Here is a 24,035-nt window from a genome sequence, read left to right as displayed (position 1 = left end):
CCTCCTCTGTCCCTTGCAGACATTGCTCATTGATCGTCAAATTATTTCCATTGAATTGGATGTAGCCTCAAAATGGGGTGACCTCATATACTGCTATGCAAACCCGAACAATTCTGAGCATGAAAATGGGTATGACTAATAACTGTGTCTGAGCAACAGATAATTACTGAGATAGTCCTAAGGAGGCTGGGGTGTCTGGACATCCTATATCAAAATCCACTCGACAACAGTATCACAGAAAGCCATTACCAATCAATTACCAAACCTGGCACACGATTCGCCTTTCCAGGTGTGACCACGTGTGACCGAGAGGGAAGGCAGGCTCCTCTAAGGTGGTGTAATGCAGACCTCCTGACCTTTCTGGGGTGGGGTCTGCTGGGTCTGCTCAGACCCTGGGGTTAGTTTTGTCTCCTTCACACCCGCTTAAAGAGCCCAGGAGTCATGCTGTCCTTCAGGGAGTGACCGGCCCTTCGCTCTCCATTTCTGGCTTCTGTGTCATGCCTCCAGGAAGTCCGCACACCTCGCACCTCACTGGATTCTCTTAGCAAGGACCATGCAGGGGTCTCCCCGGAAACTGCCTTTAGAAGTCCTTTTGAACCCCTGGCAGAGTGGCGAGGGTGGGGATTTCTGTGAGGTGGGTTCAAAGTCTGACCCATTGCGTTTAAGGGATTAGGAGAGGCTGCAAGGATGCTCCAGAGTCCCTCACTGTCCCCTGGATCTAAGGAGTCCCAGGAATGCACCTAAACTACAGCAATGACCGTCTCCACCTCAGCTGGCTCAGGAGGGTGCAGGACACTCACGATCCCTGCATGAACTCCGGCTGGGAATTCTTGAGCTTGAAACCCCCTATTCCGTTCTCCTGTTTTAGCATCATCAGAAATACCTAGGAAATGGGTGTAATCAAGCCTCTTTGTGAGTAAAGATCTGTACCTACCCGAAAGGTGGAGGTAAGTGACACTATTAATGCACAAGAAGCCTGATCAACGCAAACATTTACTCAGCTCCTACTGTTGGCCAGGATGGTTCTCACATTAACTCAGCTTGAGTTGGTTCTTTCAAAGCTGCCCAAATTTTACGATGTCGAATTTCACCGACGAGGAAACAAACTCTGGGGACTGTGTGGTTTGATCTGTGTACACAGTGACTACTTAAAATTTTTAAAAATTATGGCCAATTTTATCGTAATATATTATGGTAAAAGACACAGTGCCACTAACCTCCCTCAACATACTCCCCCTGGCTCTGAACACTCGGACTGTTCTTGCCATTTTCAGGTGTCTTTTGTGTGTCCTTTCAAGGTGTGATCACAGATACAGGGAAGGCGGCTTCCGAGTGCCATCCGAGGGAAAGGCAGCTCGTGAAAACATTGCCGTGTGTCCCCTTCCACCTTATTCACTGGATCCAGCTCCACCCCACGTCTGGCTCTTCCCCAAAGTCAAAATGACCATTAAAGGAAAATGGTTTGTACTGGCTCAAGACACAGAGGCAGCCAGGGCAGCACAGCTAAAGACACACATGAAAGAGGGCTCCAGAACTGCTCCAGAAAGTGAATGAGGGAAAAGTGTGGTTAAAGCATGTGTGTGTGTGTGTGGGGGGGATTTAAGGGAAATTAATAGCAATGTGTCTTTTACTGTAATACTTAAAAAAAATTTTAAACACTCACCGTATCTTTTGAACCCACCATGGATCTGGAGTTTGCACAGCAGGGAGTAGCAGAGCAGGGACATGGATTTGGGCCGGGCCAGGACTGGGGACCATGTTGTATTCACTATCTGTATCCTCCCCACCCTGCTCCAGCCGGGACTGCCCACAGCCACGGAGTCTGCAGGTGAGATGTGTCATGAGAGCACAGTACACTAGTGCTGTCCAGGGCCCGGGGACGCATACGGGACTCAGGACCCTGTGGTTGAATGAAGTGATCATCCGGGCACCTGCTGCTTTCTTAGCACTGACCATGTGTCCAGCACTACTGGGCTGTTAGACCACGGCTGTTCTGATTGTGATGCTCATTCTTATGGGTGGGAAACTGAGGCTTAGGGAGGGGAGGCCATGCAACAAGGAGGTGGCAAAGCCAGGATCTGGACCTCCCTCCGAGCCTGGTGTGCTTCCTGGCCAGCCTTGATGGGGCACCCTGTCTTGGTGGGAACTTCCCTGGGTTGGGGTGGTCCCTTGCCATGCTCCTCATTTCCCAGGCCGCAGCTGCAGGGAGGAGCAGAAGTCAGCCTGGAAGCCACGAGGTTCCTAGACGCCACCGTCACCCTTTGCAGCACTGATAACGGTGCAGCATGTGGCCCCCAGAAGACGCACGGTGTCCCTGCCCTGCCTGCCGTGACCCGTGGGGAGGTGGTCCCCGTCAGGAGGTCACCTTTGGGTCCTCTGCCATGTCTAGAGAGGGTGTGGGGAGCCGGGGCAATGGACTCCCCCCAGGAGTTCTCCGTGTTCTGCTGTACCGGAAACTGAGCCTGGGCTCAAATGGAAGAGCTGTACCAGAGGTAAGAGCTGGTACAAGGCCTTTGCGGTCCGCAGTCAGCCTGGGTCTGGCATTTAAAGAAACAGTGGTGAAGGGTGAAGTCTAGAGTAGTGAATTCTGGTAGTAACTGCAGCCCGGCCATGTGCCAGAGCCCTGGCCTCTGACCATCATGCCTGGATGGATCATCAAGTACCTCAATCCCTGGCCTCACCATGCGTGTGCCGTTCCCCTCTTACAGAAGAGGTAAACTGAGGCATTTGCCTGAAGGCACAAGACTGCAAGAGGCAGGGCTGGGTCTCAAACCCGGGTCTGGCCAAGCCCCATCCTTTGTATTTTCACTTTCTAGCCTGTGCTGTTTCTCTCGGAGTGGCTGAGTCTCCAGCCAAGTGCCTCGCCTTATCCTTGGATGCTGTTAGAAGTGGGGCAGTGGGTGTATTGGGGGATATTTTCTAGTTCTAAGTAGGCACCCTGGCAGGGAGCACCTGCCGGGCACTCATTGTGTCAGGCAGCAGCGGCAGCAGCGCGAGAGTCTGTGCATCTCAGGGTCCCCAGACTGCAGAAGAAGGACCGGGGGCTCCTGCCCTGGTCCCTGCCTGGCCACTCTACCATGAAGACAGAGTCAGGCCCACGCTGCCCTCTGGAGGAGCACGGTCCTGCTTTAGCCTTTCCTGGGGCCGAGCCTGGACGAGAGCCTGCAGGAGGCCAGATGAAGGTGCTTGCGGGGCCTCCCTCCCCTGGCCTGTGTGTGGCTCTGGAAGCTGACAGGTAGATGTTCGGTGCCCGCGGAGCTGGCTCCAGCTGTGGCCCTGGGCACCAAAGGCCTCCGGGGCTGACCATGCAGAGCCGGGAGGTGATGGGTGGGCTGTCACCTGTGTGGCAGTGAGAGCTCGCAGGTACATTCTGGGTGCAACCCTTTGGCCTGGGGATCGTGCTGATCCTGCCTCACAGTCCCCTGACACGCATGTTTAGGATACCCAGGCAGTTTGAGCTGAGTGGCTGTGTGACCAGGTCAGGTTTTCATCCTCTCTGGGCCTCAGTCTGGTTCCCTGTGAACAGAGACTGGTTGAATCATCTTGCATCAGTTTTCCAGTCCCTGGAGCCTGGACACCAGCCCAGGAAGACACTCCTGCCTTCTGTGCAGCCCTTCATAAAAATTTGCCCTCCCTGTGCCTCAGTATCCCTGCCTGCAAAATGGGTCTCATTATAGGCACACCTCAGGGTTATGCCAGCTCTTACTTAGCAGGATGCTTGCCACGGGTCCACAATGAAAATGTGAGCTGTTACTATGGAAATGGATATGATACCAGGATGGTTCAATATCTTGGAAGAGAGGAGGAAGAGGAGGAGGAGGAGGAGGAGGAGGAGGAGGAGAGGGAAGAGGCGAGGGAGGAAGAGCTTTCTGCTTCGGGATCCTGGGCTTGGAGCTGGACCCAAGGGTCCGTAGCATGGTGGGGAGGTCATTGGAGATCAAGAGTGCTGGGGCCAAGGGAAGGTTGCATTCTGGGACTGGGAGCTGTGGGTGGTGGCTTAAGTATCCCCAAAGCCCCCAGTGGCCTGCGGCCTCTAAGGGCAGCTCACGGGCAGGGGAACTCAAATGTCCCAAAGTTAGGAGGCAGGAGGGTTAGGGCAGCCTCGGCCGTGGCAGGGCTCTCAGAACCGCCTTTCCTCTCTCCTGGATCTCTGGGTGAGGGCCCCCCACTCCTCCTCCATCCTGGGCTGGTACATGGGATTCCAATCAGCCTCTTCCCCACGCAGACTCTGGCTCTGTGGGCCTGGCTGCACACTGTGCTGGGCCTGGCACAGAGAGACTTCAGGAGCCCCTTGTTCGAAAATTGTTCTGAAGAATTTCAAGATGGTGACAGTGGGTGTCAAGCCCACTGAGGGGCCCTTCGGAGCTGGGGGCCGTGGGACCATGCAGGTTCTGTGTGTCTAACGAGCTTCAGGTGAGACCTGCGCTCCTGGTCCCTGGCCACACGCCGCAGCACCCGGGAAGCCTGAAATGCTTAGTCGGTTTAGACTCAGGTCCCAGACCTCAGCCTGCTGTGTGAACTTAGACACTGACCTTGGCCTCTTCGGGACTCAGTAACCCCAGCTGGAGGGACAGCGGGTCAGCTGTGCTAGCCTCAGAGCCACTCACTGCTGATCCCTGTCTCCCCACGAAGCCTCGGGCCCTGAACTCCAAACCTCCACCCAGGATCCAATTGCGGGAGTCACAGCCTCCCTCTCCCCGCCCCTCTGCCCCGCTTCTTGCCCGGCTGGAAATGATGTTTAAACAAAGCCCACGTTCCTGGCGAGCCCATTGATTTCCTGAGTTCCCGAGTCCACCACCAGGCTGCGGTTTCCTTGCCAAGCCAATGCCAAGGCGCAAACAAATGGCCAAACCCTGGCGAGCAAATAAATAAACAAAACACCCCGCCCCAACGCCCTCTGCCTTGGCGTCCTTTCAGAACAAGTGTCCCGGTGACAGTGTCCAGACATCAGAGTCCCCCGCGGGAGGCAGGAGGGTCAGGCTGGGGCCCTGGGGAGGACGAGTGGAATAAAACAGAGGTCAGATGGGGAGAGGGCCGCCCGCGGTAATCCCATAATGGCAGCTGGGGGGTTGCGTTCCGAGGCTCCCGATGGACTTTTGTCGTGAGGAAGACGACAAGCGCTGTACACGGGTAAAGTGGCTTTTAAAACTATTGGAAGTGGGAGTGCTGGGAATCGGGGGAGGGGCCCAGGACGGGAAAATTAAAATTCTGCTCCTGCTGAAGGTTTCTGGGCTCCAGCTCGCCGTGTGAGCATCGATCTGTTCCAGCGTTTGACTTTCAACCATGACAAAACTGTGGGCAAATTAATTGTTCTCCAGGATATTAAGCGTCAGACTCCATTAATCCTTTCGGGGCGGCCGCCCGCCGCATACTAATGGGGACGGCTCGGGCTGCCGAGGGTGTGTCTCCCGCCTGTGACCCACCGGGGCCCCTCTTCCTGGTCTGGGCCGGGCTCCCTCTCCCCGCGTGCCGCCTCTCTTCCCCTCCGTGGCGTGGCCGAGGACAGAGGGGCTGCGCCCGCCCCACCTGGGCGCCTCCTCCCCGGGAAGCCGGGACGGTAGTAAGATTGTTTTATGCAAATTCCAATATCTGTATGCAGGCTCGGCCGTGAGGATGAACACAAGAAATAATTACCAAATTATGCACGTTGAGTTGATTTTCCTGAATCCTGGCCCCTTTAAAGAAAAGGGAAAACCTCGGCGGCAGTGTTGGTCCAGAGTGGAGGAAACCGGCCTGCAGCCCTGGTCAGGGGACTCAGAGGGGACGCGGGGGAGGACCCCAGTGGGAGGCCGGGTTCTGGGTCCCTGCTGCCCCGCGCGTGGATGACCTCGAGCCAGCTGTGTCCTCGCCCTGTGCAGGGGAAGACGGTCAAGGATGAGCTGCGGCAGGCGGGCGTGAGGGGCACTGAGCGCCCGGGCCGAGCCGGGGGTGAGGCAGGGCCGGCCCCGGGAGGGCCCGCGGCTTCCCTCTGCTCCGGACCCTGCAGGCCTTACTCGCTTTTCTTTTTCCCTACCTTCCTCCCTTCCTCCTTCTTTTCTTTTCTTCCTTCTTTCTCTTTTTAACCTTGGGAATTAAACCCAAGAGCACTGAGATACAACTCTTTATTTTTTACTTTTATTTTCAGACAGGGTCTTGCTAAGTACCTAAGGAGCCCAGGCTGGCCTCAAATTTATAATCTTCCTGCCTCAGCCTCCTGTGTATTGGGGATTCCAGGCGTGTGCCACCGCCCCGGCTCCTCATCGATGGCCTGCGGTGGCCTGGTGCCTTCCTTCTACGGCCATAGGGCTGTTTTCCACTGGCTCTACTAAGCGCGGTGGGACTGAGCTTGTCCCCCATTCCCCAGATGGCAGCGTGGAGCTGTAGGGGACCAAGCTGGGGTCCAAGCAGGAGGAGACAGGACGTGGTCTGGGCAGCCCAGTGCCTTCCTCTCCCCCTGCACGATCCGCCCTCTTCCCACCCCAGGGACCTCAGCTGCTTACTTGGAGCTTCTTGTTTCCCTCCCACATGGGGCTCCTTACTGTACAGGCAGGAGCGTGGTTCCTGCCTCCCGTGGTCCTAGAGCATCCTGAATGAAGGAATTCACTGGGGTTTCATCCCAATGTACTGAACCCCTCATGGGCGGCAGAAAGAGGCTTGAGTGACCTCTGCCAACACAACCCCCACCATCCCCACACATTAAGAAACACATTGTGCTAAGCCCTTCCCAACCCATTTCCAGCTCATCTGGCTGTCATTGTGTGAGGTAGATCCTGAGCACAGAGAGGTTAAGCCACTTGCCAGCATCACACAGCAAGTCGGGGACTGTGCTGGGGTTTACACCTGGTCCCACCTGGCATCCGAGGTGCCCCATGCACTTTGCATGTGGCTAATTGTTCCATCTTCTTTTCCCCAGCCCAGGACGTGGGTGTGATGCCCCTCGCTGGCTTCACCCCTTCCCTTTGGGCTGCTGGGCAGGGAGAGGAGCGAGCCTGCACCCAGTAACCACGTGGATATTTATGCAGACACCGCCGGCCTTCTGCATGATTTGGAGGTAAACGCAGTATCGCTTAGTTAATGCACATGCAACACCAGAGACTATTACACCTACCAGAGCTCCAAGACGATGAAGACTCCTGGGCAGCCACAGCCGCGGCTCCCAGAGACAGGCGGGACTCCGGGTTCCGAATCTGTTGCCGGGCAGAGCGCCGCCCTCCCAGCCTGTCCTCCCTTGTCACTTTGGCTGGGAGTTTCTCTCTCTTCCTCTTTTCATTTTACCTTCTCTGTGTTTCAACCTCCGAGAGTCCCCGCCTATGAAAATTAGTAGATAGAAGACATTTTATTATATATTAGAACACATAGGAGATGTTTCTGTTTTGGAGGTGTTCTGTACAAAATACTCTCTGAGCTCCATGCTCCTTGGGAAAATGGATCATGAAATGTTTTAAATTTCCTCCTTCTCTTGGTTTTTCTTAATATTTATAAGCGGGGGGGATAAGTCACTTCTCCCAGGAAGCACTGCCTGACCGCTCCAGCCTTTTCTGATACTTTTCTCCAGGTGCACCCTGCAGCTCCTGTGCGATATTACAGGTTCCAGAGGCGCAGGGATCCCAGTGGCCACCCCTGGGGCACTCCAGAGGGAGGACTCGGCCCTCTGGGCAGAAAATGAGCTTTGGAGAACCTCTCCACCTTTTTCCCATTCTTTGAATGGGCCCCTCAAACCCCTTTTGAGAGCTGGGTCATAGTCACAGACCAAGAGCCCAGCCTTGGGCCGGGGGCTGGGCCAGATGTCAGGGCGCCTAGGTTACTCCACCCCTCGGCATCCTCGACCCATTCCGGCAGTAGCAGCTGAGCAATTGCTGTGTGCCGGGACTGGGGAGGAGACGCACACGACCCCTGCCCGCTCAGTCTAGTGGGAGAGGCAGTTAGCTCGGGCAGACGACGCGATCCTGGCTCATGGTGCACGGTAGGAGAGAAAGATCTGCTCCAGAGGCGGTGATGCGTCAGGTCTCCTTCCTGGAGTGACCCCGGGGAGCGTCCAGGGCGGTGCCCTCCGAGCAGCTGGCTGAGGACGGAGAGGAGTCCACGGGTGACGGAGAAGGGGCAGTCGCGTGGGTTTAGCGCCCACCCAAATGACACTCACTATTCCCCCGTTAGCGAGCGGGCCGGCTGCGGGGCTGAATTCCCACAGCAGTGGGGATGTCCTGCCCCCAAGAGAGGGGACGCAGCCCTTGGACAGGAACGGCCAGGCTTCCCCGCCGCTCAGTGGACAGCGCTCGAGTGAGCCTTTACTGAGTCCACCCAGAAAACCTGCCATTAGATGCATCCAGACCTCCCGGGCCCCGCAGAGCCCCCTGCCCCAGGCCCTGCCCTTGCCGTGGGGTCCCCTGGGGTCCTCTCAGTCTGTGAGTGGCAGGTTCTCAGTCTCCAGCTTGGGGGCTCAGGGGGCCCCTGGCCTCCCCTCCCCAGGCCACGGAGATGAGCCGGGTCCCCAGGGCTGACCTTCAGGTCCACCCCAGACACCGATTCCAAAGGGATTAAATAAGTGTGTGGCAGGAGGGGCAACGGGCTGGCGGGAAATTAGATACCGCGCCTTTCTGCTGCTGTGAGCTGGAACAAGGCTGGCGAGCCACGGGCCGGGCCGGGAGGCCACCGCGATGGGCAGCTCGTGGCAAGCCCTAAATCAAAGCAGCCGTTGAAATTTCTAATAGCAGGAATGTGGCTGGCAGGGGCATATAAATAAAGTTCCCCTCTTAAAAGGCAGCTAATCCCAGCCTTGCCGCCAAGGATATTAAGCCCAGAGGACTGGTGGCTGTGGCCAGGCTGGACCTGGGCCAGGAGACAGCGGGCCCGGGACATTCGAGCCCTCCCTTCCCCAGCTGCAGCCCATTGCTCCAGAAGCCACCCTGGGCCTGGCCCAGCCCTGAGCTGAATGGGCATGAATTTGCACAGCGGGCTTTATCAGTCCCGTGGTCCAGCTGAGCAAACCAAGGCTCGGGGGGTCCGGTGGCCTTCCAGTGTCATGCAGCAGGTCCACAGTACCTTCGTACACACAGCACAGGGAGGGGGATTCAGAGTCCGGCCCGGTTCCAGATCTCACAGCTGTGGAAACGGCCCCACGGAGAGTGGGTCTGGAGCCACTTCTGAGGCTGGACAGGCTCTGTTCCTCTGCTCTACATCCCAGGGTGCTCCTGGCAGAAGTGAGCTGGCCCAGAACTGCTGCCCAAGTGTCCTGAGGCCGTGGAGGTGGGAAAAGCCAGGTCCAGAGAGAGCCCCAGGGATCCATTCACTGCAGTCGAGCATGGAGTTCTTGAACTCTGGAGCCAATCTCCTGGGACTGAACCCCATCTCCACTGTCCTGGGTGTGATCTTACCTCACCTCTCTGGGCCTCAGCTGCCTCATCTGCAGGATGGGGATAATAATAGCTCCTGGCTCCTAGTGTCAACGTAGGGTCGAAGGTAACTGGGGTAGACGATCGAACACTGGCACAAGTGCCCTAGAAACATGGGTTTTCCTTTCTTATTCTTCATTCCTCCATCCCTCCTCATATCTATCATACATCATCGATCCATCACATCCATCCATCCCTCCATCTGTTTATCCATCCATCCATCCATCCTTCTATCCAGCCCTCCATCTCTCCCTCCCTCCCTCCTTCCCCCACAACAACCTGTTCATGCATTCCCTTCTGTGGCCACAGGACCAAGCACATGACTAATACTCTATAAATATGTAATTTGCTATCAGCTGCCACACTGCTGTAGGGCTGGGTGTTCAGTGGGCACCGGGGAACAGCTGGTCCAGGCTCTTCATGGAGCCTGTGGTGCAGAAGGCCTCAGTGAAATAGTGAAAGGGTCTCCCTAGAAGTAACAGGTGTCATAAGGGGTCATAGAGGGAAGATCCCGAGTTACAGGAGTAAAATCTGGTCTGCGAGGGCTACCCAAGAAGAGGTCACATCCCTTGAGGAGAGGAATGGTGTTCTAGGCAGGAGAACTGCATGAGCAGATCAAGGAGTCAGGGAGGAGGGCAGGGTCCTACAGCACCCTGCTGAGGGGCAGGCTGTGGAGCAGGTCTGGAGACTCCATGTGGAGTTAGGAGCAGCGGGACTCAAGGTCCTGCCTGCCCCGTGTGCAGGTGGGCAAGCAGCCCCAAGGTAACTCACCATGCAGACCCCAGAACTGGTTTTTGCCCTTCTAAAGCAGCACCATCTGCATCACGCACTAGAACAGCCCCCGGGTGAGGCTTTGGGCTATTTCTCTTTCCTGGCAGAGGAGGTAGAGGAAGGTGACTCTGAGCAAGAAGCTGGGATGGGGACCCGAGCTGGAAGATGAGCTGACCACAGGAGCTCCCTGCGGGAAGAGGTGGATGGGCCCGGCCGACTCTGTCCTCAGCCACGCACGTGCCCTCATCCCTGGCTTGCCAGGAGGCTGCTGTGGTCACTCTGGCATTTTCTTTCTGTCCCCTTTGTCGCCAGCTTCTGGATCCATCTCAGAAACTGACTTCCCATGGCTGGCCTTTCTGTACAACCTACAAAGTCCTTTCCTTTGTGATTCTAATTTGTTTCCCTTTAGAATCTACAATACAGGAAAATCGCGGTGCCTGAGGTTGGAGAAGTTCCTTTCGTCCTCCATGTGGAAGCCATCATGGGCTGTCAGACGGAGGCCACCCCTGTGTGCACTGTCCCTTCCCCACTACCCTGGAAAGTGCGTCAGGATGTAGGCTGCCTCGGGTCCCAGCCCTGGGTACCGGAAGGTGCCAAGGAGCTGGGGCTGGGGGAGGAGAGGGACAGAAGACGCCCCCTGGGAGGGGAGCTGGGAGGGTGCTGGGGGCAGGGAGGGCACAGAGATGTGGGTGGAGGGTCAGCAGAGAAAGGAGAGATGCTCAGCCCCGTGTCTGTCTCTTGATTGTTTAATTACCCTTCTGTTCTGTTTTGTTTTGTTGGTACCAGGAATCGAACTCCAGCCGTTGCACTTTCAAGGCAGGAGGTGGAACCACTGAGCCAAATCCCCAGCCCTTTGTTTAATTATTTTCGGATGCTTCCTCCTTGGTGCCTCCCACCTCTTCTGCCCTTCAGGAATCAAAGCACCAAGCTCTTTGTTTTTTTGTTTTGTTTTGTTTTGTTAAGGGTACTGGGATTCAAACTCGGGCCCTTGCACTTTCGAGGTAGGTGGTGGAACCACTGAGCCAAATCCCTGGCCCAACCGAGCCCTTTGGGTAGGCGAATTGGGTACCAGTTCAGAGGTGGGGAGAGAGGGTGGAGGGGAGGGAAAGGAGGTGGACAAACGGCAAAGAACTAAGGGGGGGGTGGGGAGAGAGAGACAGAGAAGGGAAAGAGACGCAGGGAAGAGAAGACCAAGTTAGGATGAGAAAGAAGAAACGTGAGAAGCTCCTGAGACTCTTCCCAGCGTGTGAGGGCGGCTGGGATCCCTGCCGGCTCTGTTCCAGCCACTTCTCCCTCCAGTCCCAGCCTCAGTCCTGTCCGAGCCAGGGGCCCGGCGGGAAGCCCCGGGCAGTGCAGGTGATGTACTGGGAGTGAGCTGGGCTCCTGTCTTGGGGTCGGGGGCTCTGGCTGCCCTCTCGGGAGGTGCTGGGCGGGGACTTTGACTCCATCCTCACTTTGGTGCTGGTCCTGATGTCCAGTGGCTGGGCCGCTGGACACTGGCCGCTTCCAAGTTTGACCTGATGGCCTGGAGTCCTTGTGCAGGTCTCACCACAGGCCACGCCCCTCGGAGACCCCATGGCACCGAGTCCCCTGCTGTCCCAGAACTCTGGCTCCCAGGTCCTCCTTGGAGCTTCAAGGCTGTGGTACCTCTGCTCGATGCCCACAGCCTGGTGTGGCCCTGCTAGGCCTCTGCCATCTCCACGGGGGCGGCAGAGTCTGGCACAGTGCTCGGGGCCTCCACGTCCAGTCTGGGCAGGTGCTGAGTGAGTTGGGTTGGAAGGGACCCAGGGCCGGAGCCACCTGGGCAGCGGGCACGGCTGTGTCCCTGACGTCCTCAGTGCTGCTGTCACCAGGCTGTGCCAAGATGCTCGTCCCTGACCCTGGCCTCCTGGATGCCACCCCTGCTCCGCTCCTCAGCACCGTCCGCTCGGGGTTCTATCCCTGGCGCCTGCCTGTGAGCTCCAAAGGGGAGGACACCTGCCTGGCTCAGCTCGGAGCAGGTACCGGCGCACACCGCACCCTCCTGGCAGCAGGAAGCTCTGTGTCCCTGAATACCCGGTGAGTCCCCAGTGCTCAGTGACTCTGGTCATTGCTGACACCACCAAGGTGGAGCCCCGGCCCCGGGGAGGACGAGCTGGGATTCAGGCCCGGTTCTCGGCGTCCCCAAGGGCCAGGTACCTCGCCCAGAAGGGTAGTGGAGGTCAGGGCCTACGGTGCTGAAGCCAGGCTCTCTCTGGTTCATGGGAAAATGTGAATCACGCCCCTGGATCAGGGGGTCTTCCCTGGGCGTCCCCGCTTTGGGATGGTGTGTGACTTCCTGAAAAAATGGCACTTTGCAATCACAAATGAAGGAGTTCTATAAAAATTACCAAGATGGCACGGCTGGGAAGGGTGTCCTGGCAGCAGGATCAATGCGGCAGAGTCAGGAAACCCGCCGGTGCCTGCAGAGTAGATCCCTGTGCTTGAGTGAAGGACACTTGCAGCGGGTAAAATAAGATGTGAGTGGGAGGCGGACAGGCTGCAGCGCATTTCCAGCTCGTGGTGGGTGGTAGTGAGCAGGTTCACTCTGGGAAAACTCATGCCGGGGCTGGTGGGCTAAGACACTGGGGAAGACGAGCTCAGAAGTGTGCAGCTACGGCCTGGCCTCGAGTGCAAAGGCGGTCAGGGGTTGTCTAAGCCCAGAGACATCTAGGGGTAGAATATATGGCCCAGCACCTGTGGCCCCTGGAAAGGCTGGGGTGCAAAGCAGGTAGATGTTGAGGGCCATGCCCGGGCGTCCGGCTTGGTGGAAGGCAGGGCGTTCACCGAGATGGGGGAAAGATGGTGGTTTGGGGACAGAGTTTAGCTGGACTCGTGCCAAGGCTGAGGAGTTGGCGAGTTCATCAGTTATCTACGTGCCGTGTAACAAGCAGCACAAAAGCGCAGAGGATTCAGTCAGTGATCATCTATTTAGCCCTGTGCACAGCTTCCTCAGCTGTGTTTCACAGCCTCATAACGCCAGCCCGAGCACGCATCTTCTCGCACGCAAACTGCCAGTCACTCCAAAGCCTGTCTGTGGCGCATCTGCTGCCATCCCCTTGGCCACAGCCGGGTCCGGAAGGGGAAAGGTCTGTGAAGAGCTGGTCAGGTGCGGACACAGGAAGTGGGTTGGAAATGGGCCCCTGGACCGTGGCAATCCGGCCACGTGAAGAAGCCACATACAGCACTCGTGGATCTGAGGCCGTGGATCAGTGAACCAGGGTTGAGGCTGACAGGGAGCTGGAGAGCTCAGTGACCTCTCAAGCCTCTTCTGCCGTCACAGGGCAGACTGGACTCGGAGGGCCGGGGTGCCCCTGCCTGGCGCCTGTCTCATAAGTGTCAGCAAGGTCTGTGTTGAAGGGACGCAGGGAGGCGGGTTGGGCCGTCACTCTGCGGGGTCAGCAGGTACACTGGCTGCTGGCGGCTGTGGGAACCGCATGTCCCAGAGGGTCGCTCCCCTCTGCGGTAACACCTACCACCAGCCTTGTGTCGATCAAATGTGGCACAGGCAGGTGTGGCAGGGCACGCCTGTAATCCCAGACTTGGGAGGCTGAGGCAGGAGGCTCTCAGCGAGTTCAAGGCCAGGCTGTGAGTGTGAGCTTGGGCTACATAGTGAAATCCTGTCTCAAAGAAAGAATCAATCAATCAATCAATAGTGCGAAAAAGACTGGATATATCACAGTAGAAAGGTCCTGAGTTTGAACCCCAGAACTAAAAAGGAAAAGCCCTACCTTCTCATGCCAGAATGAAATTTGATGAGGCGAGCTCACTTGTTTTCGGGAAGGTTCTAGATCCTTCTGGTATCTCTCACTCCATCCTCCCCGCGGTCCATGTGCTGCAAACAAAGAACCTGGAGGTGCCAGGAAACCCAGGGTCACCCACTGGGACCACCAAGCTGGAGTCCACATAGCTGGCATCCAGCCCAGCGCTGGGATTGTGAGCAGAAACACTCATGTCCAGCCCGGAGCTCCCAACCCAGCCCCTCCCCGGATGTTCCCTTTGTCGGGGTGCAGGTTGGAATGAGGCTCCGTGCCGCAGGCAGGGCTCAGGCAGGCGCAGGCCCATCTGACGGCCCCCCACTGAGCCCCCAGCCCTCCTCCTCAGCAAGACCCGTGTGTGCAGGCGAGAGACAGCAAGAACATCTCTCTCCTGCTGCTTCTTGTATTTCCTTTATAGTTTCTTTTGTTCTATATTTAATCTTTTGTTTTAAACCCAGTTGAGGCGAGATGGGCAAAACGGCGATAGTTATTGATTTATTATTTATGGCGGATCATAAGCTGCTTTAATCGGGTCTCCTGTCCTCTTCCCTTCCCCATCACTGGAGGACAAGCCAAGGAAATCGGTCCCACATCCGAGTCGCTTGCTGCCCTTTCTTATTTCGACCTTTGCAACTGTTGGAATAAAACCAGAGTCCCGTTTTGGGATGCAGTGGTGCTAAGCTTTTCTGGGACCTGACCCTAGCCTTCGGGGCTGGAGGGAGTGGGCGTAGTCTACCCCATCCTGTGACAGCCACGGCCCCCGGGGGCGCTGAGGGTGTCACCAGGCTGCCTGCTGGCCCCTTCGCTGAACGGCCCCAGTCGGTTCTGATTTCTCTGGGGAACAGCTCCCCGCCTCACCTCCAGTACCCTACTCATCCCAGGGGAGCAGCGACTGTGTCCCGAAGTAATCACATTGTAACAATGAGTGCTAAGAATTCACAGCGGCCAGTGCTGACCTGAGTGTCACTGTGGCCAAACTTCCCAGGAATTGTCTTACTGGGACTCCGCCCTGGGAGGGCAGGGGGCAAGAGACGCTCAAGAGACCAGACTGGAACCAGGGAGCACGCAGGTGGACGCAGGCCCGGAGAGCGCTGGCCTTGGGTCGGTCTTGCTGGAGCTGCCGTGGGGAGTGGGAGGAACCCGAGGTGCACTCTGCCTGTCCCTCCCACCATAGCCGCTGGCTCCTGGCTCAAGGAGCCTGCACGCTCGGCCGGCCGGGTGCCTCTCTGGAGCTGCCCCTGTGCTGGTCACCGCAGCTGGGCTTCTGACTCTGGCCTAGGTTGCTCTAGAAGCCCCCCATGACGCAGAGGTGTGAGCTCTATGAGTGCTATGAGTGTGAGTGCTGGTGTGGGCTGCTGAGTGTGAGTGTGTGTGCATGCGTGTGCGTGCGCCTGTGTAACCACGTGTGCATGCGTGTGACTGTGTGGTGTGCGCTCCTGAATGTCTGTGCGCACATCTGGCGCGTGTTCAGGGATGCTGTGCTTCCTGATGTGGCTGGCCCTTCCCTCCTGTCCCAGCATGGTCAGGCCAGCCCGTCCCCAGCCTGTTCCCAAGAGCCCATGAGTGTGGGGCGGGGCCCCAGGGAGCTGCGCTCTCCTCCAGCAGCTCCACCTACCGTCCTGGGCCTTGGTCTCCCCTCTGCGACACAGGTTTAGCCACAGCTTCTGCCTCTAGGTCTGGTCCGAGGGTGTGTGGAGGACAGCAGGCGTCTTCCCACTGCTGGCCACAGGGAAGGGCACAGGGCACAGACTGGGCTAGGTCTCTGGGCCGCCGGCAAGGGTGCTGCCCGCCTGTGCTGTGCCGAGTAAGGCTGTCCTCACCGCCGCCTTGGCTGCTGGGATGAAGGCAGGGTCACCCCATAGTTCTGGGTGTCTCTCTGGTCTGACCCTGGGGTCCCGGGCACTCAGAGCAGAGGCTGCTCAGCAGTGGTTACCAGGATGGAGACAGAAGCAGCCCTGGGACCGTGTGGGGTTTACCTAGGGTCCTGTGTGCCCCAGGGGACAGGGCGAGCCCTACACCCTAGCACTCGCCCGGGGCCGGGGGCACCTGAGCTGGAGCCTCAGACAGTGGTGGAAGATGACCGCAGAGGCTGGGGTGTCCCTGTGGCCACCACCGACGGGGGCAGTGGGGGGGTGGCGATTAGCACTGCACCCCGAGGCGGGACTTTCTGGAACCCCAGGGAAGCCTGAAACCGCGGATAGGACCTCATCCTTGATAGACTGTCTTATACCTAGGATAAAGTTTACAGATTGTGCACAATAAAAGATGGAAACAAATCCCTAATAGTAAAACAGAATACAAGTAATGCAGTACAATAAGTTATGTAATAGAGCTGGGGAGTGGGTTGGCCGTGCTTGGGCCCGGCCTGGGCCTTGCTCTGCGGAGACCCAACTCCTGCGCCCTCCCATACATCCTCCGCGTGTGATTCACCCCAGACGAGAAGGACCGGAGCCCTCTCCACACCCGGATAGAGCTGACCGCAGCCCTGCTCGTGTGCTGAGACCTTCAGGATGCCAGGGAAAAGAGGCAGGGGTGCTGGGGCTGGCCAGAGGTGGAGGGGAGCAGAGAGGAGGACGAGGAGCAAGAACAAGAACAAAAGTGTCACTGAGATGGACAAACCGTGCACCACCCTGTCCCCTCCCGCTGCTAGAGAGAGCCCGGAGGTCTTTGGTGCTCTGACCTTTTATTAAATTCATTGCTCCAGGAGAACAGGAAGTAATGAGGGGAGCAGAGAGGAGGACGAGGAGCAAGAACAAGAACAAAAGTGTCACTGAGATGGACAAACCGTGCACCACCCTGTCCCCTCCCGCTGCTAGAGAGAGCCCGGAGGTCTTTGGTGCTCTGACCTTTTATTAAATTCATTGCTCCAGGAGAAACCAGGAAGTAAAATTTCCCTGGGTCTCTTAGAAATCTTTTTTTTTTTAAGGAATGCACGGGCTTCTCTAACTGGAAAGCCGTGTGCAGCACAAACTTGAGCACAGTTTGGTCCAGAGGCTCCTTTCAATGGCAGATGTGGTCTCAGCAAACCTCCTTGCCTCACTCTGTACCACCCCAAAAGCAAAAGAGGACTCCTGGCAGCCCTTCACTTCAGAAAGAAACCTCTTCCCACATCTCTGTGCAATCCTGACCTCTGCAGGCTCCCTGCCAGGCTCCTGGAAGGGCTGCTGGATTAAGGCCATCAGGGCCTACTCCTTGAGTGCTACCTAAAGCCCAGGGGCGGGCTGGGGGAGGAGGAATCTGAGAGCGGCCAGCAGCAGGAGGAGGGCAGTCCAGGGCAGTGGAGAAGGGGGACCACTCGGTCCCACCGCTCTTGAGAGGTAGCCTCTTTCTGGTTTTTGTTTGTTTGTTTGTTTGGTTTGGTACCGTGGATTGAACTCAGGTCCTTGCGCTTGCGAGGCAGGTGGCAGAACCACTGAGCTAAGTCCCCAGCCCAGCCCATTTCTGTTTTGAGGTCTGTGGTCATCCTGCCCTCACTTCTACCTCCCTCCTGGCACTCAGGGACCCTGTCTGTGGCCGAAAGCTTTCCCACCGTCTCCTCCAGAGGCCCCGACAGCCCCTTCCTTTGCCTTCCCTTAGGTGCTACCTGTACCCGACCTGTGTGCCCACGTGGCTGTGCTTACCTTGCTGTCAGATATTTTCTTTGCCTCCTTCCCGAGTCCTCGCTGGTGTTCCGATCTGGCTTGGACGCCCCGGAGGCGCTCCCGGCGATGCACTTCGGTCCTCCTTCTCCTGCTGTAACGCCGGCACACCGGTGAATTACAAACTGCAGGAGCTCATCTGGCCTGCAGATCTGAGGACCGCCAAGTCCAGGAGCATCAGGTGGGTTCCTCTTGAGGACCTTATGTTGCATGGGGTCGGGGGGTGCTTGGCAGTAGGGCAAATGACCCTGTGCAACACAGAGAAAATAGGGCCAAACCAGCCTTTGAAATCCGGGAGCCAACTCCTGTGACAAGACTTCTCTTTTTATTTTTATATGTTTATCTACTTTTGCAGTGCTGGGGATAGAACTCAGGGTTTTCGCAGTGAGCTACATTCCCGGACCATTTTTTCATTTTATACTTTGAGACAAGATCTTGCTAAATTGCCCAGACTGGGCTCCAACTTGTGATCCTCCTGCCTCAGCCTCCCAGACGTGCACCACCACCACCATCCCTACGGCAGGCGGCTCAATTTCAACATGAATTTGGCAATGTCCCCCGTGTGTGGGAAAACCGCTGGCCCAGCCGGCAGCAGATGGATCAGAGAGCAAGTCCTTCTCCCCGTTGCTGTACCACTGGGTCTAGGAGGTCAAAAATCACAGTTTTTAGAAAGAGAAAGCGCACAGCGATTGGAATCAAAACACTAGGCCAGATTTCTGACTTTCCCTTGTTAGCGGTGGGACTCCGAGCCACACACCCTTCCTGAACTGTGCTTCCCAGGTCCACGGAACAGTGGTGAAACACTGGGCACCTCGGCCATCGTCGCTGGCGGAAAGGTGTCTGCGGGCCAAGGGACCCTTGCCTGGCCCAGCAAAAGACATTCCAAATGCAGAGTCTGTCTCCCGGAGCCAACGGGCCGGGCCCCCACCTGGATCTGTTTGTACACGTGCTGAAGAGAGCAGCGCTAAGCACGGTGATTACAGGCAGCTGATCAATTAGCCCGTGCTCAGGAACCTGATCGCAGCAGTCAATCGGTGATTGCCAATCTGCATATTTATCCAGCAGCATTAATTATGCATCCCGCGGCATCAGTCCCCATGACACGCACGGTGCTTGCTGTGGATCGGGCCGCCTGCCGGGCCTGTCAGGGTCGGGGGCGAGTGCGGGGGACCCACACGGCGGCAGCCAATGGGCGTGGAGCTGAGCTGAGCTCGACCTCTGCAATGACCGAGGGACCTGGGCCTGGGTTGGGGTCTTTCTTTAAATCCCGGTCGCGAAGAGGTGGATGGCAGACTTTATCCAACCAGCGGGTGTGTTTTTCTGTCCTGAACAATTGCGGTTTTAGAAAATGACATCAAGTATTCCGAGTGGTTGTGTCAGTTGGCCGCAGTCCCCAGCCCTCCCTACTGCCTCCTGCGCCATCTAAGGAGTTTCTGGCTGGGCTTCCTTGGGCGTCTGAATTGGCAGCTCAAAGGTCAGGGTTTTCTCAGCCTTGTCTTTTTCATTAGTGTCCGCCGAGGAGCTCTTTCCACATCTGTCCCACTCACCCCCTCCCGCCAATGGGACATGCGGGGCAGACTCTGACCTGAGGTCTGTTTCCACGCCAGGCACGTCGGTGAGCCTTTCTGCCCCAGGAGCAGGCTGGGAACACACCTCTGGGCCCGGGCCTCTGGGGTCCCCGGGAAGAGTGGGGACAGGAGGGCCCGGCCCCAGGCCCAGGCCGTCGGTCCGTGCGAGCCCCCTCCACGTCCCAGTGAGCCGGGGCTCCTGCCCGCCGTCCATCCTGGCTCCCGAAGCTCCGGGCCTCCACCTCCCTCCCTGTTCCCAGCCCTGCCCAGTGCCCTGAAGCACCCGCAAATGCCCCATCCTCAAGACCCAGGGCATCCACAGCCACCTCTCTGGCCAGGCGGGTGCCGAGGTTTCAGTGGAAGCCTTCTGGGGAGGCTTCGTGATGAGACCTGCAACTTGCAAGTGAGCAGATGCCTGGAGGTGCAAGGGACCCACTTGGGGCTGTCCGGTGGGTCTGGAAGGACAAGACCCCCGAGCAAAGGTGGAGGCCAGTGCTTTTTGTCCACCCCGCTCACAATGACAGCAAGTGCAGTCGCCCTGGTGTCACCTGGGCCTGGCACAGTGCCTGGCACGGAGGGGGAGCCCACGAAGAATCCTGATGTGATGTGGGAAGACACATTAAAACAGGAAGGGCTCTGACAAGTCCTGCGATGTTATACAGCAGAGAAAAGGAGCGAGCGAGCGAGAGCTCCTCACAGCAGCATGGGTGGATCTCAGCATACAACCTGGAAGGCAAGGCACTGGACAGGGAATACTAGTGGCATGATTCGTGTCATCACTATTAACAGTCCCTCTGTATAAAACCTCAAAACAAGCCAGGCATGGTATGTATCTCTGGATCTATCTACTAAGTGAGGCTGAGGCAGCGGGACCACTCAAATCCTGGAATTTGACACCAGTCTGGCGAACATGGCAAGGCTCTATCTCTGAATAACTGCGTGCACAAATAAGGAAATAAGAGCTGGGGATGTAGCTCAGTGCAAAGGCACTGGGGTCAATCCGCAGTACCGCACCACCTGGAAAGAAGCACAGCACACATAATCATGTACGTTACATAATATCTGCTCACTTGTGATAAACAATCTTGCTATGCTGTACTTTTAAGGACTGTTTCTGACTTATAGCAGAAGTTGATGGTACAGAGCGGGCCGGGTGACCCGTGTGTCACATATCTTGTGTTCACCTCTTTTTGAACACGGTATCTCTTGATTGCACCAAGGGCCCCGGTGCAGTGATTCACCTCTGCCGGCTGCTTCTGGAAGCCACTCAGGGGTGGTCACAGGCACGGGACCTCCTCTAAGCTGCAACTGTCAGCCTCTGTGTCCATCTTCAGGCGGCGAGGAGCTAAGAGTGAAAGGTCTGTGCAGACTTGGGCTTGGAGGATGGGCTCAGAAGGGGTGTGGAGGAGGAGGTGGACGCGGTCCCTGGGCCTGGAGCCACGGTGGCCCTGACCGCGGCCACGGGGTGACTGAGTACAGCAGGCGGAGACTGGTGAGGGCTCGGACGGTGGTGGGGCGGCCCCAGCGAGCAGTGGGTGCCTCGCTTCCCCGTGCACCGCACCCTCCTGACACGACTGGGCTTCCGGGCCGGGGTCTGGCTGTGGCTCCTGGGAGTAAGGGGTGGGAGAGGCTGGTAGTGGTTGGAGGAGACAGGACGGGCGCGCTGCGCAGAGAGCCTCCAAGAGGCCACCTTTCCCTGCCGTCTCCGTGGCCGCACCCCGCCTGGCCCTCTTGGCCATTTCTGGGTGGCTCTGTGGGTGCCCTGCACAGGTGGGTGGGGAGCTGTGCAGGGGCCAAAGCAGCTGGGCAACCGGCCAGGGAGGACGCCCAGCCCTCAGGAACCCCGCCCCAGGCCTGGTTTTCCCCGCAGCACCCTTCTCCCACCTCCTGGGGGGCCGGCCGGTGTTTTCCGTCTGGCCAGCTGTGCCTGGCCGTGCCGGGGAACACAGGCCCCTTCAGAAGCGCCCCCCGAGTCCGCGGAGCCCTGACAAACTCTTGAGGGCGGCCGGCCGTCTCTGGGACAGCTGTGTAAATGTTTTCGGTTTTCCTGCTGAGTCTAGGGCCTGAGTCCCAGCCAAGACAAGCCTCGCTCCAGTTTTCTTTGGCAAGGCTGCCGGCTAAGGAATGTCGGGGAGCTTTCCAAACGGGATGGCCGGTCGGCAGGACCTGGGGCTGGAAGCTGAGCCCTGTCCGCTCTGCATCATCTAATTACTGTGTCCCTAATTAGCGTCAAGGAGCAGTGGCCGCGCTCAGCTGGGCCACTTTCGCTGCTCTCCCTCCTCCTCCTCCTCCTCCTCATCCCCCCCCCCACGGGCCTGGCGAGCTCCTCCCATGGCCAGGGGTGGCAGGACGGTGTCAGAGGTGGCGCTCCGCCTCTGGAGCTGGGAGAGGTGCCCACCTAGCCGAGGTGAGGGGTGTTTTGTTTGCTTGTTGAACTCCACTTGGCTCACTGAGACTGGAGCTCTCTTGGTTGAGCTCACAGGAATTCTGCGGGAGGCTTCCAAACACGAAACCCTCCAGCGGCAGCAGGGCGGTGACCTCAAGGAACGCAGCGGGCCAGGAGTGAGGCAACAGGGAGGGGTGGGGACTGTGGCAGCCTGGGGCTCCCGCCCCTCAAGAGGGGCAAGCGCAGCTCCGCCCCAGCCCACCACAGCTCTGGGCCAGTGAGAATCGCCCAGCAGAGCTGCAGAATTCCAAAGAGACGCAAAGTGCCTGCATTTTGGCATTTCAGTCTTTGAATATTGGCCACTTAATTAGATTTTTTAAAAGTTGACAGAGCATTGTGTTAAAAACACACGTGGGACCTGGATGAGGCCTCTGAACTACGCGTGTGTGATCTCTGGCCTGGGACTTCCTGACCCACAGCACGTGGAGTAGACAGAGGGGCACAACACCATCCCCACAGCAGCGAGGACGGAGGACTTGTGTCTGCGCTCTGGGCTCATCCGGGTGCTGGGCCAAGGAGTGTACTCCTGAGCCCCACACACACCTCGCATTTGCCAGCGAAGCAGACACCAGCATGCCATTTCCCAGACGGGAAAACTAACACAGGGCACTAGACACGCCTGTGACCCCAGCATTCTGGGAGGCCAAGGCAGGAGAATTGCCAGTTTGAGTCTAACCTAGCAAGGCCCTGTCTCCAAATAAAGAATTAAAAAGGGCTGCAGATGGAGCTAAGCGTGAAGCCTGAGTTCAAGCCCCGGGACCACAGGAGAAGTAGAAGCAGAAAAGGAAGACGAGGGGCAGGGAGGGGCAGGGAGAGGGGAGAGGAGGAGGAGACAAGGAAAAGAAAGAAGAAAGAAAGAAAACTGAAGTCTGAGGAGGGGTGTGACTGGGCCACGTCGCAGGTTAATGAGTGGAAAGCAAGGATTTGAGCCCAGGTGGGCTGAAGCCGAGGGACTTGCTGTTCGGTTTTGCTGTTCCATCTGTCCGTCCATCCGCCCTCCTTCCTGAGGCATCAGGCGCTGCGCTCAGTGCTGTGTGTGGATCAGAGCAGCTGACGGAATGCAGAGAAGCTCTCCGTTTGCCATTTTGGTCATTACCGTCACCAGCGTGCGTTTTCTCTCGGCGGCGGGGTGTCCCCGGCAGAGACCACGCATTGGGTGCCGGGGAGAGGTTGGAAAGCCGGGGGTACTGTGAGTCCTTGCTCTGGGAGATGCGCAGCCTTGTGGGTCTCAGCTTGGAGCTCCAAAGTCCCTCTGCGATCTCCTGGGATCGACACTTCCAGCCCGAATCCGAGACGGGCACTGGTTGGCCCAGGAGAGCCACTGTGCCGAGAAGCCTGGCCGTGGCAGGAGAGCTCCAGATGGTGAGCTCCGCCGGGGCCTCTGCCATCTCGGTGGGACCGAAAGTCCCCAGGGTTTGCACAGCCAGGCTGTGGTCCTCAGGTTCACCGGTCCTCTGGTGGTCTTACTCTCCCCACTGTGGGCCCTGGATACAAGGTGGAAAAACCGACAGTGAAATGAGCAAAAAAATGAACACTGCATTCACACCAGAGACCCCAGACCTGGTCAGTACTTTCCCGTCCGCCGGGCTGTGGCTTTCTCCCCAGGTAGAGGACAGTGTGGACAGGGGGGCGGGCAGCGGAAGAGTCAGGTGTGCTCCTGTCCTACCTCTTCAGGGCAGTTCCCGCTGGGAGAGTGAGCACCCTCAGGCTTGGCCTGGACCCCAGCCTCAGTTCCAACTGCAGCCCCTCGCTTACACAGAGCGCCCACTGTGGGCCAGGCACAGTGCCCAGCATCGCACCTGCCACGTCCCAGGAGCCTTCTGCTTCCCAGTCTACAGAAGGGGAAACCGAGGCTCGGGGAGACAGTCACGGAGTAGAAGACAGCCTTGTGTGAACTGCTCTCATGAGGACATCCTGTGTGAGGTATGTTGCTGTCACCTGGCTGTCCAGGTAGAAGATGTCCCCAGGAGGCCAGGGCTCTCTGCCCGGGGGTCCTTCCTTGCCCTGGGCTCTGACCACTGCCCCAGAGCCCCGCCCGGCCCTGCCGTGCTCAGCCACCCCACCCAATGCCACCCTGTGTCTGTCAGAAGGGCCCCGTGCCCAGCAGGGTGCTGCGTCCCTCCCTGGGGTGCAGGGCCTCGGGAGGAGGGTGATTTGGAATGGGAGCACACTCTCCACCCTGTGCATAATGAGCCGGGAGGGAGCTGATAGATATGCTAATTTCATTATTCATGTACATAATTACAATCTAGAAGTTGGCAGCTTTCTAGGTAATGACAGGAGGGAAGGGGAAATTTACCTAACTTTTGTAATATATGTGTGGTATTATTTAACTCTTAAATTAAGATCAGGGACCTAACTCATTCCTGGAGGCCTGAGGATAGGAGCCGCCAGTGCACGGGCCCCACCGGAACTCGGAACTCAGCAGCAAGGAGGCGCCCTTCCCATCCCTGCCCTCCCCACTCCTC

At 57.7% G+C, this 24,035-nt stretch overlaps 2 protein-coding genes and 1 long non-coding RNA gene across 3 annotated transcripts in view; all 3 read left to right on the top strand.

Moving 5' to 3' along the window:
- Nucleotides 1-5,037: 5,037 nt before the first annotated feature.
- Nucleotides 5,038-10,945, top strand: LOC104848023. The gene is made up of 4 exons (XR_776286.1): nt 5,038-5,130; nt 6,893-7,030; nt 10,549-10,680; nt 10,926-10,945. It is a non-coding gene; the product is annotated as an uncharacterized LOC104848023 (long non-coding RNA).
- A 587-nt stretch (nt 10,946-11,532) lies between these two features.
- LOC104848022 lies at nt 11,533-18,857 on the top strand. The gene is made up of 4 exons (XM_010603703.1): nt 11,533-11,895; nt 11,993-12,197; nt 17,492-17,734; nt 18,334-18,857. The coding sequence occupies exons 1-4, from the start codon at nt 11,715-11,717 to the stop codon at nt 18,350-18,352; spliced, it is 648 nt and encodes a 215-aa protein (XP_010602005.1). The 5' UTR covers nt 11,533-11,714; the 3' UTR covers nt 18,353-18,857.
- Nucleotides 18,651-24,035, top strand: part of LOC104848275 — a 10,193-nt gene continuing 4,808 nt past the window's right edge. The window contains exons 1-3 of the mRNA XM_010604142.1: nt 18,651-18,799; nt 20,385-20,479; nt 23,327-23,490. Of these exons, the coding sequence (XP_010602444.1) occupies nt 18,651-18,799; nt 20,385-20,479; nt 23,327-23,490 (408 nt within the window). The remainder of the gene's footprint in view (nt 18,800-20,384; nt 20,480-23,326; nt 23,491-24,035) is intronic.

This window comes from Fukomys damarensis, unplaced genomic scaffold, assembly GCF_012274545.1.
Source record: "Fukomys damarensis isolate Sample0158 unplaced genomic scaffold, DMR_v1.0_HiC HiC_scaffold_12, whole genome shotgun sequence".
NCBI lineage: Eukaryota > Metazoa > Chordata > Mammalia > Rodentia > Bathyergidae > Fukomys > Fukomys damarensis.
The sequence above is the reverse complement of the archived record's forward strand: the minus strand, read 5'-3'. Positions and strand labels throughout refer to the sequence as shown.